Source organism: Merops nubicus, unplaced genomic scaffold (genome assembly GCF_000691845.1).
Source record: "Merops nubicus isolate BGI_N331 unplaced genomic scaffold, ASM69184v1 scaffold15238, whole genome shotgun sequence".
In the NCBI taxonomy this organism is placed as follows: Eukaryota; Metazoa; Chordata; class Aves; order Coraciiformes; family Meropidae; genus Merops; species Merops nubicus.
The window spans coordinates 1-18,324 of record NW_008627841.1 but is presented as its reverse complement, the minus strand read 5'-3'; the positions used below and the strand labels follow the sequence as shown (position 1 = coordinate 18,324).

Here is an 18,324-nt window from a genome sequence, read left to right as displayed (position 1 = left end):
TGCTGAATGGAGAGGAGAGGGAGAGTTCAGGAAACCTAACTCAGACCAGCCTGAAGCATTCTGGGACCCACTCTAAGGATGCTCAGGGAGCAGTCCTTCGTATCACCAAAACAGAGATCTCCAAGCTGATCAGACTCAGTAATTGCACAGAATAAAAACACAGTTAAGGACCAAGCACAGAGATATTTTCCTTTACACTTATTTTAATATAGTTTTGAGTTACAAACATGAAAAGGCAGATTATAACAAGTGCCTTGCACACTTCTTTTTCACGGAAGGGGGGAAGAATTTGAAGAGTGTCAACAGAATTTGTCTACCTTGAGGTCTCAACTCATTTAAATGAGCAACAAAAAAACATCTGGAGAATATTAGTAACTAAATACTTAAGAGATATTAGAATCCATCAGTGTAAAAAAAAAGAAAGGTTCAAATACATGAAACTTTTCTGTGTAGCGATTGCAAATTGCAACACAGGTCCTAATAAAAGCCTTAGTTACAGCACCAAAGTTTTCAATTGTAAGAACTGAGGAAATTAAGCATGGGGTATATTTTAAAGACACAGTGTTTAATCACTGGAAACAAATGCCCAGAGGCTGAGATTTTCAAGATATATCATGGATAAGCCTGTGGGGGACTGTCTCACCTGAAGGACTCCTACAGTGATGAGGCTTTATTTTCTACTTCTATGTCAAAGTGTATTTGAAATACATGGGTTCAAAACTTTAAAAATACTGTCCAAGGCTACACAACTAGTTCTTCACAAAAATAATCACTGGACAGAACTACTAGTTATGAGATTATGTGAATTTTTAGCAAATAAAAACAAACATATTCAGGCCCCCTTCCATTTGCTGAAAAAAGCTAAAAAAATAATTAGAATATGTATGATTAAGGCATAGAAATGAGCTTAGCTGAAGCCTAATCTTATACTTTTTACTGGCTAAAATTAGATGTTGCTTGTCCAGTGAAAATACTGAAGAGACAGACCAGAAAAAGCATGAGAATAAATCCCTCAGTAATTCAAAATAAAAACCAACCCAGTTTTCACAGGGCTGCCTCTGGGGAAAGAAAGATGATTTACAATTAAGTCCACGGTTTCCACTGTAGTAGTCAGATATTCTAAATAAATTGTGAGTAAAAAATACCCAAATAAGCTTTCCAGAAGGAGTTAGAAATCGCCACTAAAAAAAACTCCAGTTTCCTCATATCTAGCCCTTGGACAAAAGTATTTTTATTTCACAGACCTTGCTCAAAAGTATTAAAATAATTCTGAATTAAAAATTATTCATACGCTTTTAAATTTTATTTTGCCAAACTGATCCTGAAAATGCAGCCATTTCACCCAATAGGTCTAGTTTTCATATTCAGTATTCTACTTTTATTACCGAACTCTTTACTGCTCTTTTCCTCTCAAGAGTGAATATGCTGGATTCTGCTTTATTCTGCATAAAAACTGTTTAACATTTCATGACAGCTCAAATCTTGAGTTCCTCAAACACATAACTTGTAATAAAATTAAGATGTAAATCTAATAATACTTAACAGTACTAACATGGCAAAGAACTGGCACCTGAGAAGATGCTTACATCCTCAGAGTAAAACAATACAGGAAAGGAAAATGGTACATCTCACTTTTTTTTTAAATAGAGTGAATTTAGCTCTACTTCAAGGACTTTGAAAGATTCACTGTGACATTGGTTAGTTTTCCTTCAAGTGAAACTAAATATCAGATGAAAAAAAAAATCTTATTTGTTGTGTCATAATGAAGAATGAAAATGTTATGCAGATATATCTACAAGGTTAAACACACAGATAATTCCAGACTCATGCATCCTTTCTGGCTGTGACAAAGCCACACAAAGACGTTAGTTCAAAATTTTTAATAAAATAAATTCAAATACATCTCATTTTCTGTCCATAGCTACATTGTTACATATCAAAGAAATACATACTTTTAAGAAAATGGGAAAAAAATATTTAGCCACAAAAGTTGGTAGTGAATATACAACTCAAAATCCAGTTTGCCAGATTTGTCAAAATTAAGCAACTCGATCTTATCATCCACCACTTAACATACCCATTACCAATTTGTAAAAGACACTGCTGAAATATTTACAATAAATAAATAACTTGAATCACTTGAAGTAAACACTTCACAGTTTCCTGAATCAAGTGAGTAAAAATCAAGAGTATCAATGCAAATCATGTATAAACAAGCCTGGAAAATAATTCTCTCTACAACAGGAATTGTAGAGGGAACATGTAATAGCCTATTGCATACCATACTTTAGAAACAGTACATAGACACATCTACAGACTCCAATACAATCTTAATTTTCATTTCTTGCACAGGAGGTTGAATATGGTCCATATGCTTAAGCAAATGCAGCAGCATGCAGTCTTGTTTGTCACCATGTTTTAAGGCAGGGACAAACCTGTTTAACACAAGCTAGTACTGTAAAGTACATAAAATAGCCTTCAATACACTGAATAGGGAACATTCAGCTCCACAGAAATGGTACAGAAATGCCTTGTAAAATTAGGCCCATACTAATGGCCTTGAGATATTTTCTAGCACTTGTCACTGTAAAAGTCCCCCCTGGTTTTATTTGTATAGATACAGCATTTTTTAGAACAGAATGTATGCCAAGAAACTGGTTTCCAAGTCACAAGATTTCAAATAATGCTAAATACAACTTGTAAATTTTTATTGAAATGGCTGAAGAGACTTTCATATGTGCCAATCTAAAGATATATGCATTGTTCTTGCATACAGAAAAACTTGTACCAAAAAAAATATAGAATGAAAACATGCTTAAGTTGTGGTCTGCTGAATTCAGCTTCTACAGAGCTGGCAAGTATTTGAATATGAAAATGACTGCATTTTGTTCAAATGAGTTCATTCAATTTAATTTTTAAAGAGCAGGTGTCTAACTAGTAGCTTAAAAAGCAATATAACCACATGTGTAACTCCTGCAACGGTGATAAGCTGAATAACTAACACCCACATTCTACATAGATTTCAAGCTGTAATTTTAAAACCACGTAATTTTTAACATTGATCTAATGAAACCCAGAAGATCAAGTACAAAAAAAATTGTTTATGAATAATTATTGTTTATTGGGATCTGTCTCCTGGTTTCACTCCAGGAAATTAACCACATTTTGGCAAAGAAATATCAGACACCAGCAGTTCCACAGTGACAGCTTTTTTTTTTTTTTAAAACTTCAAGTAATTTACTCACCAATATATTTGAGAACTGACAGTATTTTACAGGAAAGGCTAAAAAAAAAAATTAATTGAGGTGCAAGAGTTGTTTCATAAGTTCATATGTGGTAAAAGCCACAGCTTGGGAAGGAATACAGCGAATGTAATTTAGAGATAAGCCACGGTACAATCCTCTTCTTATTCCGTGTTGTTGATACACATATTTCAGTGTCTGCACCATTGTACTGGAAAAATAAGAACTCAAATCATTATTGGATACACATATTCAATAGTCAAAATCACATCAAATACCGGACACTTGTTTTAATTGGTTCTTAGGAGACCTATGGAGAAAAACCCCACGGGACTCCATACAGCAAAGCATTATAGTCTTTAGGACTCAGAAGAAAGTCGGAGCTTCTGCAAGGAGCTTGGGCACAAGGGCTGCAAATTGGACAGAGGACAGTGCTACCCCATCTAAAGAAGTTTCCCTCTGAAAACATCTGCCCTAAGACATTAAAACATTTTATGCCAGAATGGCTACGCATTTTCTGTTGCCTACCTGGAAGGAAGGAGTTGAGAATCATCAGTTTTTCCTTACAAATTTAATACAGACTAACAGAAGCATAATTTGCTCAATGTAGCACACACCTCTTGCATTAAAGATCAATATTTTGGCTTGTATCCCATTCTCCTTCTTTGCACACTTGATCATACAACCTGTTCTTCTAAAGCTCTGCATACACAATTTATATTTAGCTCTGTATTATACACCATGACAAAGACCTAGTATTTTCTCTTAAAAGAGAAATGATAAAATTTACATTTATCTGACCTTATTAAAAGAGAATTTCAGTGTATATGCAAGGAGAACAATTTTCCTCACGTTCTTATACTGAAACCGAGCAAATGGCCATTAAATGCAAAGCAATGTAAAACTCTTTAAGACACTCAAAATTTAAAAGCTATTAAAGACACAACTCTTCAAGAGCACCTTCCACATGCCTCAAGTCTTCAATATTTCCTACTTGTTTTATCCTCTCATTCTCTGAAGATGTGTCTACTCTCCTTCAAAGCACAGCTCTCTCCAAACATGGTCACAGTATTGTTAAATTGTGAAGACTAATATCTGTAAAAGTAGTTCTCACAAATTCATAAAGTAAAACCCCAAGCATAATTAACACATTTTTATTTTTAAAGTATCTGGAGTAGAAACAGCCAAGCAAAACAATGCTGCTCAGGAAAGCAGAACAGCAACTTGCACAGTAAGCAACACCTATGTCATTGATGAAAAGTCACTAAGATCAACTCCTGCAGGACTCAATTCACTGTGCAGGGGGTTCACACTGAATCACACTGGATGCAGACATACACAGTTCCACAAGACTGAAATTAAGCAAGATAAAAACTGTCCCGGAATTGAATTTGCTTGAAACACTTTGAAATTCAGGAAGTTTTTCAAGATGAGAGCTGATTTAATACTATGATTTCTAAGGCTATTATGGTACTTATACTGGAGGAACCCCAACTATGCATGGGGTGTGGGAGACTACCATAAATCCAAGAAAGCAAATAAAACAGTATTATGCAAGATCATCTTATGGAACAGATTCTGCATCACTAAAATCACTTCTAAACATTTCACTTCAGTAGAGAGATACAGTCTCTCTCTCTCTCTCTTAGGGATCCTGCTGATATTAAAAGCCAGACATCACAAGTTAAGTTGAGTTGAAGAGTTACTAATACAAACAGTATTGCTAACAAAAGCGCCATTGTTATTTCAGGGATTTTTTTTAACCCCAGAATGATAACGGCACCTTTTGTCTATATGGAAACTTACTCATTGATAGAATGAAAAAAATTAACACCACAGTAGTTTGGGAGGGGTTGTGTTTTAACTTCAAGAATTTAACTTTGCTCAGAGATCTAAGAATTCTATCACTATGGATGAAAAGAAAAATACTTACAGGCACTTTTCAGAGTCTCCAAGAACTGCTCCTAGCTGCATTCGACGACGAGTTACATCAAGGGGATATCTACAGAGAAGATATTTGAACAGCAGTTCAAACTAAATGTGTGATGACTATATATGAATATTGTTTAAAAAAAAAAATACAAAGAAATCCATGTGCAACAACCAAGCTCCCTTTTCAGTGAGTCAGGAATCCAGCTCAGATTCTCAACACAGCTGAAAGTTCTCCAAAAAAGGGAGACTTCCCCTGTAACAAGCAAAACCAGCAAATCAGATCTCTTAATATATTCCATTTGGCACAAGCAAGGAAAACACATGAAGATCAGATGAGAGAATAAAACAGTCTGTAAAACACTGGAGGGAGAAGACACCTGAATTGAAAATAAAATTAAGTTTAAGGACTAACAGAAAATGACACTTGTAGTGCAATGATTTAGTGAAAAATTCATGCCATGTAAATCCATTAAATTTATTTTATGGACAAAATAAGATATGACAAGGACAGCATAAGAGTTGAGAGAGCAGGCAAAGTAATAAAAAAAATAATGCCAAATACAATATCTAAGGATTTTTTAATTCTGTGGCTTCACAGGTTACATTGTTTTGAAAATAAACTGGAATAATGAAATACTGCTAATTATGTCCATGGTCCAAATTTCATAGCTTAAACAAGATTTGCCCAAATTCAATTGAGTCAATGCATGTATCTTTAAAGACCCTGAAGGTTAAACAGGTATTCACCAAATGAAACAATAGGAAATTACTGAATTCCAGTGTCCGACTAACGTGATTTGGAAACCTTACTAATAACTAGACATACATAAAACCATATTCTCAGGCAAAACCTTTAGAATGAACAGCTATATAGAAGAAAAACCCAAACCAAACAATACCCAAACTTACGATATCGTCTGAGCTATTGCTCCAGCTATGCCACCACACAGCAGATTTACATGTGTTTTCAAAACTAAGACATCAGGATTATCTAATGAAGGCCGTCCAAGCAAGTTAGGTGCTTGAGCAAGTCCAATGCTCTTTAAGGTACCAAAGGTAAGTTTAGAAAAACCTAAAAGGAAATTTAATTTTATGTACTTTCATAAAAAAGCAAACTATTTGTCAATGCATCATCATAAACAAAAAGCTGCAATTACAAAATGAAACTATTTTCCAATTCTTTTAGAAGTTTTTAAGAAGGAAGAAACAGACAAATAATATTTTGAACTTCTACAGTAACTTCTGTCCAATTAATTAGTGTTTACAATTAACATTAAAACAATGCTTCAAGCTAGACTGTGGGCTTTAAATTACTGGATTGCTGTTAAGAGTAACTCCTAAGATCTTTTAATGTGAGTGTAGTTTAGCTGGGCAGTTCTAATGTTCCTCCATCCCACATCACCCACGACTTATAACACCTTAGCTTGTTATAAATATTTGCATAAAAGTCACCAGGAGATGGAACCAATACAGAGGCTCTAAATCTCCATCTATAAAGTGCTGTGGTCTCTTGTGGATCTACCCGTTTGAGAGAAATACCCTAAATGCTTCCTTGTGGGAAAACTAGGAAGCAGGAGAGAAAGCACCACCACTTTACCTCTCTCACTCTCAACTCAGAAGAGTCAGGCTGTGCCTGTTGAAGATGCTTTAACACACACTGATCAATTCTAGATTAAGATTAAATAGTTGCAAATGCTTCTACTGGCTTCCGCTCTCCATTCCTTAAAAACCAGAATCCTTGATTTTAACAGACACTCATTAACTAGGTGTGCAAATACATTATGCAAATTTGGTAGCACAAGTGCTGAAGGATTGGCACGTTCTGTTGTTAACTCACCCGCGTATGGCGCCATTCCTATAACAGTTGGCATCAGCCCTCTGTAGAACGCACTAAAACCACCTTCCTTTGAAAGAAAAATACAAGCACAGTTGTGGCAAGAAATACAACAAAGGTCTTAGGAAGATATACCACTGTTCATACAGATTCACATGACAGCAATCTGACTAGCATCATCTGGCACCAAGGAGCTAACATCAATTTCCATTTCTTGTGACTGAAAAAATTGAGGGGGCAACTGCCTGGATCTGTAGGAAATGAAGTGAAAATGAAGTAGAAAAATCTACATCCAACATCATAATCTAGGAGACATATCTGCATTATACATATCCCTCCTCCCCAAATTTCACTGTATCATTACTACTTTTTTATATGAAAGCACCTTCTCTGCTATTTTTGAGCTCCCACTTGCACAAGTCTTAGCTACATCTTAGCAGCCTAAGCAGAAGGAAGCATCCAGATAAATACATTTAAAAAATTTAATGTGCACGCAGTGAAGTCATGTTATTTTCCATCAAGCCGCTATTTCCAGTGCAGTGCAACATTCTTTAAAAGAGCACATTTTGCTTTGACAGGACTGAAGATTAAAAGAAAAAATACCTTTGTGTAAATCATCTTGAATGCATGGATAATCCCCATGTACTTGTGTTCCCCTTTTACTTGGAACGCCAGACGAACTCTAACCATATCAAGAGGGTAAGTACAAATCACTGCTGTAACACCTTTATTAAAAACAAAAACAAAACAAGCAAACAAAACTCACCTACACCTTATCTGATTCTAGGATTATTCTGAAAATTAGAATTTCCTCTTGTGGCAGTGAACATAATAGCACATACAAATGATTATGTTAAAGAAATACTTAAAGTTACTTACAATCAGCAAATAGAAACACTACCTTCAATAACACAAAAAGGATTTGTGTTTATACTTGGTGTTGGCTGAAGCTGCACACTTGATCACTAGGCCTTGATCTTCCAAAGGTTTATAGGCCTAACTGTATTCACACGAGTGATCTTATTTACTTCCATGGCTCCTAAGCATCAGACTAGTTAAGTGCATCAGCTTTACAGGACTCCAACCATGAAACCTAATCCTTCCAACTCTTTTAAAAAAAAAAAAAAAATCAAACCACCAAATTTACACACTTAATTTTAAAAGGGTTCTGTCAGAATTTGATGTGATTACTGGACATACATACATTTACCTACTGCATCTGAAAGTACTACATATATTCTAATGACATATAAAATTTGGATCATACTGAGGAGGAGCACTTAACTGTGTTGCATTATTTTAATAGTTCATGTTACACCAGCACTTCTGTTCCAAACCTGACCCAAAAAGCTATTTCTAGATGAAAAATGCCAAAATCAAATCGTAGGATTCATCCAGTTATCAACTGCTTCAAAACTGATCAGATGCTGACCAAGTTTGGAAACAACTCTGGTACAGAGAACAACTCCTCTAACAGTTAACCGAACAAGTTCTTTCCTGCTACTAGTTTTTGAGGTAAACCACTCTACTGCTGACAAATGATTTCGACGGAATAATTAAAACTGTTCCTTAAAAAATGAGGTCATTTTCTGGTGGTATACCATCATCACTAAAAAAAATACCATTAAAAAAATAGAAAAAGAAAGGAAAAATCTTGGTGATTGATCTTGTTTTCTAGCAGCCACTCTGCTTTAACTAAACATCACCCTTAAAAAATTCCTCCTTCAGAAGATAAGCACACTTTTGTGCTGGCAGGAAATTGCCACTTCCTCTTAAGTTTTAATAGTCCCTTAATGATCTCTCTTTTTACAGGTGTATTGCTTCCCTCCCTTCCACAGGCCAAGAGAAAACCACAACAGGGACAGAAAGGAAAAAAGAAAAAAAAAAAAAACAAAAAAAAACACCCCAAACAACAACTACTGCAAGCAAACTCTTCATAACTTTTATGTCTGTAGATTAAAAAAGCAATTTAGTAAGCTGAATGATCTGAGAGAAGTTATCATTATTAGATGGGGAGAAAAACAATTAACATCAAATGAGCTCACCAAAAAGCTGACACTGGTCAACTGTCAATTAAGAGTAAAATTTGTGGCCTTCTGGCGTATGCTACTAGTCATTTATTTTAGAAGACAAAAATGTCTCTTTCAGAGACTCTGGAAGATTCCTCTGAACAAAAAGCAAACATCTGCAGTTGATTTCTGATATTGTCTCACCCATAGGGTTCAGAAGTTGGAAGCAGAAAAACACCAGAGCAATTCCAGAACTGTTTCCACTGACCTACATTATTAAAGGCAATCCCTCAGACCACAGCCTTTTTATAATGGATTGCCTGAAATATTGTAAAATGGATGAATGCAAGCAATTTTTTAAAAATAGGAGGAAAAAAAAACTTTTACAGAGCTTCAGAGTTTACAGGAAAGCTATCCCACTTAAACCAGACAACTTTATCCCTCTTCTCTTTCCAGTCATGAACTGATAGGGATCCAGGAATATCTTCTGAAGACAGAATAGCAAACAGACCAACCAAGAGCTTAGTGAATGCACTAACTAGTGAACACAGTTCAAAAATAGTACAATTGAAAAAAATAAAAAATCAGATGGAACTGAAAGAAACCATGTGCAGTAGGGATTTAAACAGTATTTTTTTTTTAATTTAGTTATTAAAAATCCTCTAGCTATGAATTAAAAAGTACTTATAACAGACACACAAAATACGCTTTCTAGAAGCAACTGGGAGAGGCATGTTACTGCTTGCTATTCATATAAGCAAAGTGTACATACAAGGGATCAGGATTTCCTTTAGGGCCCAGAAGAGCCACTGTCCTTTCTGGGAGAAATGGTGGCCAGCTTTGGGTCACAAAGTTATTGTGGTGGAGTCTACAAATTTACTAACCTCTACTCCCTAAATATTATGAGTTATCAGAAGTCAGACCATAGCATCTTAAGGATGATTCCGTGTCTTGAGGAAGCAAAGTCTATCCCAAACAACAAGAGCTGAGCCAAAAATCTCTCGCACAGCTGGTTTAAGAGGACAGAACTGGAACTGTCTCAACAGTTTGGAGATACATACTGCAGTTCCCAGCGTCTGATCTGAAACAATCCTAATATGGTAGTGCAGCTCCTCCCTCCTTTAAGGAACCACTTCTTCAAAAACACCAGACTTTTTCATTGCAAACACTGGCTCAGAAGTCAAGAAGTCAGTGAAAGACCATTTTTCACTTGCCATATTGTCCTCAAGCGCCTTTGACCACTCTTGGGGACAAGATTCCGGGTTACATAAACCTTTACTGAGACTTACTGTCAGTGAAGCGCAACAGGAGTTAGGCTGTCCTTGATTTGCTTCCCCAGCTTTGGGAGTTAACAATGAGATTAGCTGTAAAGGGATTTACCAGTCTCTTAATTTCCCTACCATTCCTCCATTCTTAGTAATCGTCTGTCTTTGAAAATTTAAAAAAAAAAATGGAGCAAGAAAAAAAAGCACATGAATTACACTTAAAAAGATCAGGTACTGCAAACACAACTGATATGCAAATTTTTATTATTTCTGTATAATAAAATTTCTCTGTCCTTTGTACTTTATCAATAACTGCACAGGTCAAATTAAGTACTACCAGGTGATTCAGAGGTATACAGTTCAAAAAGCAATAAACACAAGTCACAGCCTTGAACAGCAGCAGATATGCTCCTTAACTAGTATAAAGATCAATCTATCAAGGAGGCATCTTCTGAAGAAAAAGCTTCAGGAACCATACGCACAAAGAATATTTATCAGAAAAGTTAAAAAACTGCTTAATTTAGCTTACATGTCCTATTATTTCTAGACCTCCAGTATAAAATTCTGTTTCTGAATTGCACCTGAAGAAATAAACAGCACACGTTCTTTTAAAATGCTATCTCAAATAGGTAACTGTTAGTTACATACTCTCTAAAATTGAGACAGCACCCTTCTAAATCAGTACTCTTTTCCAATCACTTCTACTAAAAGTAAAAGGACAAAAACAAAATGATGCCTTCTGTATTAGTTTCATGAAACTTGAGTTTATTCTAGAGAAAAATTTAAAATGCCCAAAATTATTATTTGTTAAGTTAATCAAGGCCACAGAAGGAAATACACACTTCTGTGTTTTAATGCAGACTTTTCAATTATAAATCCATAAAATAAAAAAAATTTCACTTGCAAAATCATCCTGTGATACAGGTGTTACTTGATAATTGTTTCTTAAACCCCTCTAACATCTATGATTTCTCTACCTTCTCCCCAGCTCTGTCTTTTCTTAGAAGTTATACACCATTTATCTGTTAATGAGGTGTTACAGTTGGAATTTGAATCACACAAGACTCAGGAAATTCAGAGTTACAGCTTCCACAGTAACTTTAACTTGGCCTCCTTAAATATATACATTACAATAGGTTTTTCTTCTCTCACTCTACTACCCCCCATCCTCATCGCCTTTTTTAACCCTGTGGATATGCTTTTGATCCTGTTTATCAGTTACAGAAGATACTCAAGACAGCTGTGTGGCTAGATGGTGTAGAAGGGACAAAAAGGAAAGGGAAACAAGCATTATGCATTTTCAACTGCCTAATACTGGGTTTCAGGAAACTGAAGACCTCTGCCCACCAACACTGGTGAACAATCCACCTTCAGTCATTTAAACTTGGAAGAAGCAGAGTAACACCCCTTATTGGACCCAGCAGGAAATTAAGACACAGAAGTTAAAGCAAGAAATACTACCAATTGCTTTTAAAAATACCTTCTTATTTAGTTTGCAAACCTAGACCATTTCTTTATCAGATTTCATACTCTAAGCTCTTCTTGGTGCCTCCTTCCTCCTCTGTATCTTCTTGGCATGCTCAACACACATGCACACATTAACCTAATGCAAATCCCAAAATGCAGATAATGCCACCTAGTAAACAAATAGTAAGATACTCATGTATGAAACTATTACTATACCTGACAGCTGTTTTGAATTCACTGCACACTTAAGTCTAGCTCATCTACTCACTTTTGGGGTTCTCAATACCAGACTACTGAATATATTATACTTAAACACACCAAAAAAGGCAGTTCATTTGATCATGGTTTCTAGATAGTAGCGTACGTTACTTATATTTCTGTTACTCCAACCACTACAAAACAGACTTAACCAGTAAGGTGCTTAAAACAATGCCAGATGCTATTAATCTATCTATGTAAAGAGTTCCAGCATGTCCAACACTGACAAAGTTAAGATGATTATTCAGTGTTTTCATAGTGCCTCCCAAGTCAGATTCCAGGTCTTTGAGAAGGCTCCTGAAAAAGCCAATAATAAACTTTTGGGGAAAAAAAAAAAAAAAAAAAGTGTTCTTTAGTACAGATAAGGTTGGGGGGAAAGAAAGAAAGAAAAAAAGGGGGGGGGGGAAAATCTATGTATTTCTTCCACTTCTTTCAGAGAGAAAGCCAGCCAAGTTCTGGAACATGTCTTACCAAATAGGTTTTGCCATTTTTTAGAAACTTTGAATAGTTTCATTTCATTATCTTTCCTTCTCCTCTGATGGCATGCAAAGCCAAAATACCTTGAGATCTTCCCAGTTTAACTAAAGGCAGTATTAACAAACTCCAGTATTTTTATTCCAAAAGAACCCAATATTAATACTCATGTCATAACTACTTAAGGACTGTCACTAGACAGCACTAAGCCTGTTCTATGAAGTAGAAGCAAATGAATAACCATCTTTGATTAGAACCAGTCCATTATTACTTACCTTTCCCTGTTTTTTTCTTAAGTATTTTTGGCTGAATGACTAACAAGGAAAACAGAAAAGTACACACATACTGTATACTGGCAGTTAAATATTTTTTTCTACTGCTATTGCACCAATTGATGATTTTTTTTTAAAGTTGAGACTTTATGATTTTAGGATTATCACAACAATCCTGCATTGGATGTTGTACAACCAACAGCACAGACATTTCTGGCAAATTCAAACAATCCACCCATTTCAGGAGCTGCAGTTCTCTATTTCTATGGGCTTATATTCAACCTAGTAGCAATGGCAGACAGGCTGATGAGCCAATTCTACTAAAACCTGCATCTTTATCTTGATGACACTGGATTTTTCATTTTTTAAAAGTCATAATAAACACTATAAAAACTGTGCTTTACAACATAGCACAGAATTCAATGCTTAAGCAAATACATTTTATTAAATAATACTTTTAGGAAAGCAGCTTTCAGTTAGGCAACTATGTGTTACATTAACCATTTACTAGTATTTTTCCTTAATACAATTTTGCAAGTTTGACCTGAAAGTAAATCGAATCATCCTCTAAACAAATATTAACTTTCCAAGAAAAGGGATGTCTGAAATCCAAGTACAAAACTATACCTGCCATGGATCCAGCCATTAATCGATGCACATGCCCTGAAATCCCAAGTTGCTTCTTTATTACCTACAAAATACAGAACATTTACAATAGTTGTGAATCAGGAAATACAGGGAAGTACATCACATGGTTTATTGTCTGTTTCCAAGAAGTTTACAACACTACAAACTCAAACCAGAGCACTTAATTACTGTTAAAATTAATTTTCTGAACATTGGTGCTGTTACCAATTTTACTAAATCCATGAAAATGCTAAAATCCTACTAGCAAGGCACAATTTGTTAAAAATATTTGTACTGTTCAGAAACTAGATGAATTATTTTGTTATCTTTGTGTGTCAAACAAGGCAAACTGAATACTTTCCCTGTTGCATGATAGAGAGCAAAGGACACTGAGCAAAGTTGAAATGTGACATATTTGAGAAGAGTAAATTTTTTGTCTACAGACACAGCATGTGAAACTACTCCTATAAAGAATTTTTTAATACTTTGCTTAACTGGATAAAAAAAGAGAAATCATACAAGCATTTTAGAGCAAGAACTTCCTAAGTTACATTAGGTCACTGAAGGAAGCTAAAAATTAGTTTCCAGGCTTTTATCAAATAACTGAGGCTATTTAAGAAGCAGTTTCTGCTCTAGAGAAAATAATTTCATAACTTCCTTTTTTCTTTTTCTTTAACACATTCCTCCCAAACATCTTCAATGTTTATTGTCAATTAATAGACAAAAGAAATTGCTATGACGCTAACTGGTTTTTTGAAATTTGCATGTTCATAAATCAGTTCATTATAGATAACGGCATGCAGGTCTTTTACTCAACACAACATAAAAGAAGCATAGATCAACAGCATTTACAATTACACAACAAAAAAAAAAAAAAAAAGAAATATTACAGTTACTTCTTTGTATCAGCCTTTTGAGATTTGCTCTGTAGGGAAGGGAATCACAGCTTCAATCTCACTGTATTTGGTAAAGACCATGCGATTTACTTCACTGGACACTAAATCTGACCTTTCAAACACAGAATTCCTCATTGCTACACAGTACAATGGTATTTTCCACCACATACTATCAATGTTTAAAAACATCCTCATGCTAACACTTGACTCCCAAAAGATATTGCAGGGATTTATTATGTATGTATTAAGAAAGAGTAAAATGCACAAGAACAGACAGGAATCCACCAATTTTGCAGGACCCTGAAATAAGCATTTTCTCTTCTAAGTCATTTTTACCTATAGACTGATAGTGATTTGTCAGGTCAAATGTAACAGTCATATCCAGGCATACTTTCAAGTTGAAGTTATTCTGCCCGTCAAGTACTAAGAATCCAAACAATATAATAAAGAGGTTCCATTTTACATTTTATTCATACTATATTGACAAAGGGCTACCTTACAGCAATAGAAATAGCAGCAGACTTTAGATTACCCTTTTCTTTCACAGAAAAAAGTAGTACTGTCACCAATACAAAGGTACAAAAATCAATGGGAATTTTCTTCCTTAAGCAAACTGCAAAAGGCTTCACTGTTGCCCTGACATTTTTAAGGGGTATATTAAAAAAAAATATAGTAACCTTTGAAAAGACATGCAGATAATTAATAAGACAAAAGTTTCAGTGTTAGCTTTGATCACATAAAGAATCTGTATTCACTGTAGACAGAAAAAAAGGAAATCAAAATTAATTCTACTACCTTTTTATATTGGTCAAATGCCATAAACTGAATTGCACCATATGGAAAGATCCTAATCATCATTGCCCCGTTTCCTTTATACAGCCCAAGGTAGCCTTCCTTTTTGGGGACAGCACACAATGTAGAAAACACTCCTGCCAGTTACACAAAAAGAGGTATTTAACACTTACACTGTAGAAAGGAGAAAAAAAAAAAAAATCAAGCAAATATTACTGACAATAAGAAAGCATGAATAGAACTAAGGCCAGATCACGTTGCTCATGTAACTATGGATAGTGGAAAATCCCGTTTCAATGGCCAAACACTGCCAGAAGGATGAGGTTTAAGGTTATCAGCTTCCTCACCTCCCAGGCTTGCTCTGTGTAGCTCTTTCTGAACTCACACGTTCAGGCCTTGTGACCTGGCTGGGCCACAAGCAAACCTACTGCAGATGACCCGCAGAAACTAATTCTAGCAACTGAAGGAAGGGAACTGTCTGAGTTGTAATTCAATCAATTCTAAATAAATAAAATAATTAAACCACGCACTATTACAACATGCTAAATTACAAATTAAATGCCATCACTGAGGAAATTAAGTAAACAATTTTAAGACTCTCATTACTTACAAATTAAACATATCACACTTCCTGTCCCAGAGTCGTTGCAACAAAAAATAATCCTATTCCCTTTTAATAGGTGGGAAATAATGCAAGATCACACAAATTTGGGCAAAACCTACAGTTTTATTGTAAACATATTATTAGGTATGTACAGTTGCTACCAAATTGACTTTTTTTTTGGTAAAGAACGGTAACACTTAAACAGTTTCCATTCATGTGCAACTCAAGAGCTGAACATGAAAAAGGCTTACACATTTATCTTACTTTCATGCAGAAAAAAAGCAGTTGACAGACTTCCATTTGAAGTTTAAATAAAACAATGGTTGATTAGTTTCTAGGTGTCAAAGAATAGAATATTAAATGTATTAAGACGTCATGCTTATTACATGCCTCTGAAAATACTCATGCCATGATTAGAGTTTCTCTCTGTCCTACAATGATGTGTAACTGTTCTTATTTCTTAAAACACAGGCTCCAAGATCCATGTGGCACAAACTCTACACAGCAAGGACAGTAAGAACACCTAGCAAGGCCTTCTGTGAACTAATCCCTCACGTCTCTGCACCTACAGGTATCTCATCCACAGGTTTTTTTTGCTACATGTAGCAAGGACATGGATTCAAGTCAGACACTTCAAATAATCAGTATCGTATCTCTCCTAAAACCGTAAATGTGGAAAAACATAAGATTTTACTTCCCAGTAACGGTATAGTAACAAAAGCAAACAGAAAATAAGGCTTTAAAACATCAAGCTGATTACTTCAGACGTCAGTTATTCAACTGCAGATTTGAATGCACGCCTATGTGACTGTTACCAAAACACCACATTACTTGGATTTGCCTTTTTGGTGCAGTGAAGTGAATATATATCCACTGAATTTTAAGATTTATTTTCCAGTCTTTAAAAAAAAAATTATCTCTACAGTCTAAGTTAAAAAATTCAGTTTCCTTACATGTAAAATTAACCGACTCAAAATCATTATTTTTTCTTGACAACTGCAACACACTTAGAATTTGCAACATAGGCTATGACATCCTTCAGGAACACAAAACACAATACCTCAGATCCCGTGCACAAGAGGGCACTGTTACAGCCCCACAGAGCACGCCTCTCAACGTGCTGACAACTGAGTTCGTTCTCTCTGCGTGATGCAACGCAGGAGCCGAACACAGACCACCTGCACCTCACGCCAAGCGCAAACCCGCTTCTGCCTTCAGTTCATACCTACCCAGTTGCTGCTGCCTGGGAGCCTAATGCGGGATTTGGTGTTCACCACTGTGTCATCCCCAAACCCTGTGAGGGCTACCGAGCTCCAAGAAGCACCGGTTTGCACAGCCCCTGGGAACCAGCACACGCTGTATCGGACTGCGGTGGTTACCAGCCGTGACAGGACATAAATTATCCCAGCTCTGAACCTATGATTAGCAGTCTCCTGCTGGCCTCACTCAGGGGAAGATCAAGCCTGGCTCTTACAGGCCTTGCTGAGGATTATTCCGACATCTCAATCTCAAACACACCAACTGATACAGCAACTCACTCGCACAGCTTTGGTTTTCTTTTTAAGCACTAACAAAACATGGCACAGAGACTCACCAGGCAGATCCAACCCTCTGTCTGATTAGTGCCTTTTTTTATCAGCCACATCACTGAAAAAATCAACATACCCCAACCACATGCATTGCACTTAAACCCCAAAATTAGACACACAGCAGCCATCTTACCTAGATGTTTGTAATGGTGGTTATGAGCTTGCAGCAAAATCTTTACTCGATCCAGTGGTGCAGTAGTTGTTTTGGCACAACATCCTGCAACACCTTTCCAAGAGGGGAAACAGAAAAGTGACGAGACAAAACTTCTTTATGACAACAAATAAATAAGGTACTTTTCTAATGTATTTTTAAATTGAGTATAGGAGGAAGAAGCCCCGATGACAAGGAAACAGCCTCTCTTATAAGTGTGTTACAAACCCTTTAAAGCCTTAATGAGAGGTATAAGCTACTTTTCCTGATTATAAAAACCCATGGCCATCATCTCTCAGCTGTGAAGTCAGAGCAGAAGCTTTCAGAGAAAGCTTTCCACTTGGCTTCCTCCCTCCCTTCTGCGGAAAACAGCCCTGGCTGCTCTCTCCAGAAAAGCAGGCTACGTGTGTGCCGTGCCCCCTGCGCTACTTCAGAGTGGGACCCAACTGCGAGCGCAGCGTGACGCGAAAACTTTAAATAAACATCCTTCTAGCCCCTTACAAACCCGACAGCTGGGAACAAGCGGGCTTTTAACGGGGCGTTGTGCCCGTCAGGCTGACCCTGTCTCACACCTCCTGCATCTTCCCAACAACAGCGGCCGCAGCCGTTTTGGGACGGGGACAACCCGCCCTCCCCAGGCACCATATCGGGGTCTGGGCGCTGCGCCCCTTCTGACACGTGTGCGAGTCACTCGCGCGTCCCGAGCCACCTGCATCCGCACAGTAGTGGGAAAAAGGGGCGGAAAAAAAGGCGAAGAGACGACCCTTCCAACCCCCCCGGTGACGGTACTCCCAATAGCAGCTCTACCGGGGGTGCTGACACGGACGTGACCTCCGCCCGGCTCCCCACGCCCGCGGAGCCCGGCCAGGCGCACCCACCTCCGGCGATGAAGGAGCGCAGCCAGTAGAAGTC

At 36.6% G+C, this 18,324-nt stretch overlaps 1 protein-coding gene across 1 annotated transcript; it reads right to left on the bottom strand.

Annotated features, from left to right (window-relative positions):
* Positions 1-3,296: 3,296 nt before the first annotated feature.
* On the bottom strand, positions 3,297-18,321 carry SLC25A16 (solute carrier family 25 (mitochondrial carrier), member 16; the record flags this gene model as incomplete). The annotated part of the gene is made up of 9 exons (XM_008946486.1): positions 3,297-3,453; positions 5,176-5,244; positions 6,084-6,246; positions 7,012-7,078; positions 7,612-7,733; positions 13,381-13,444; positions 15,072-15,205; positions 17,395-17,487; positions 18,291-18,321. Coding segments are annotated over 9 exons (900 nt in total), but the record flags the coding sequence as incomplete, so codon positions are not given.
* Between the last annotated feature and the right edge of the window lie 3 nt (positions 18,322-18,324).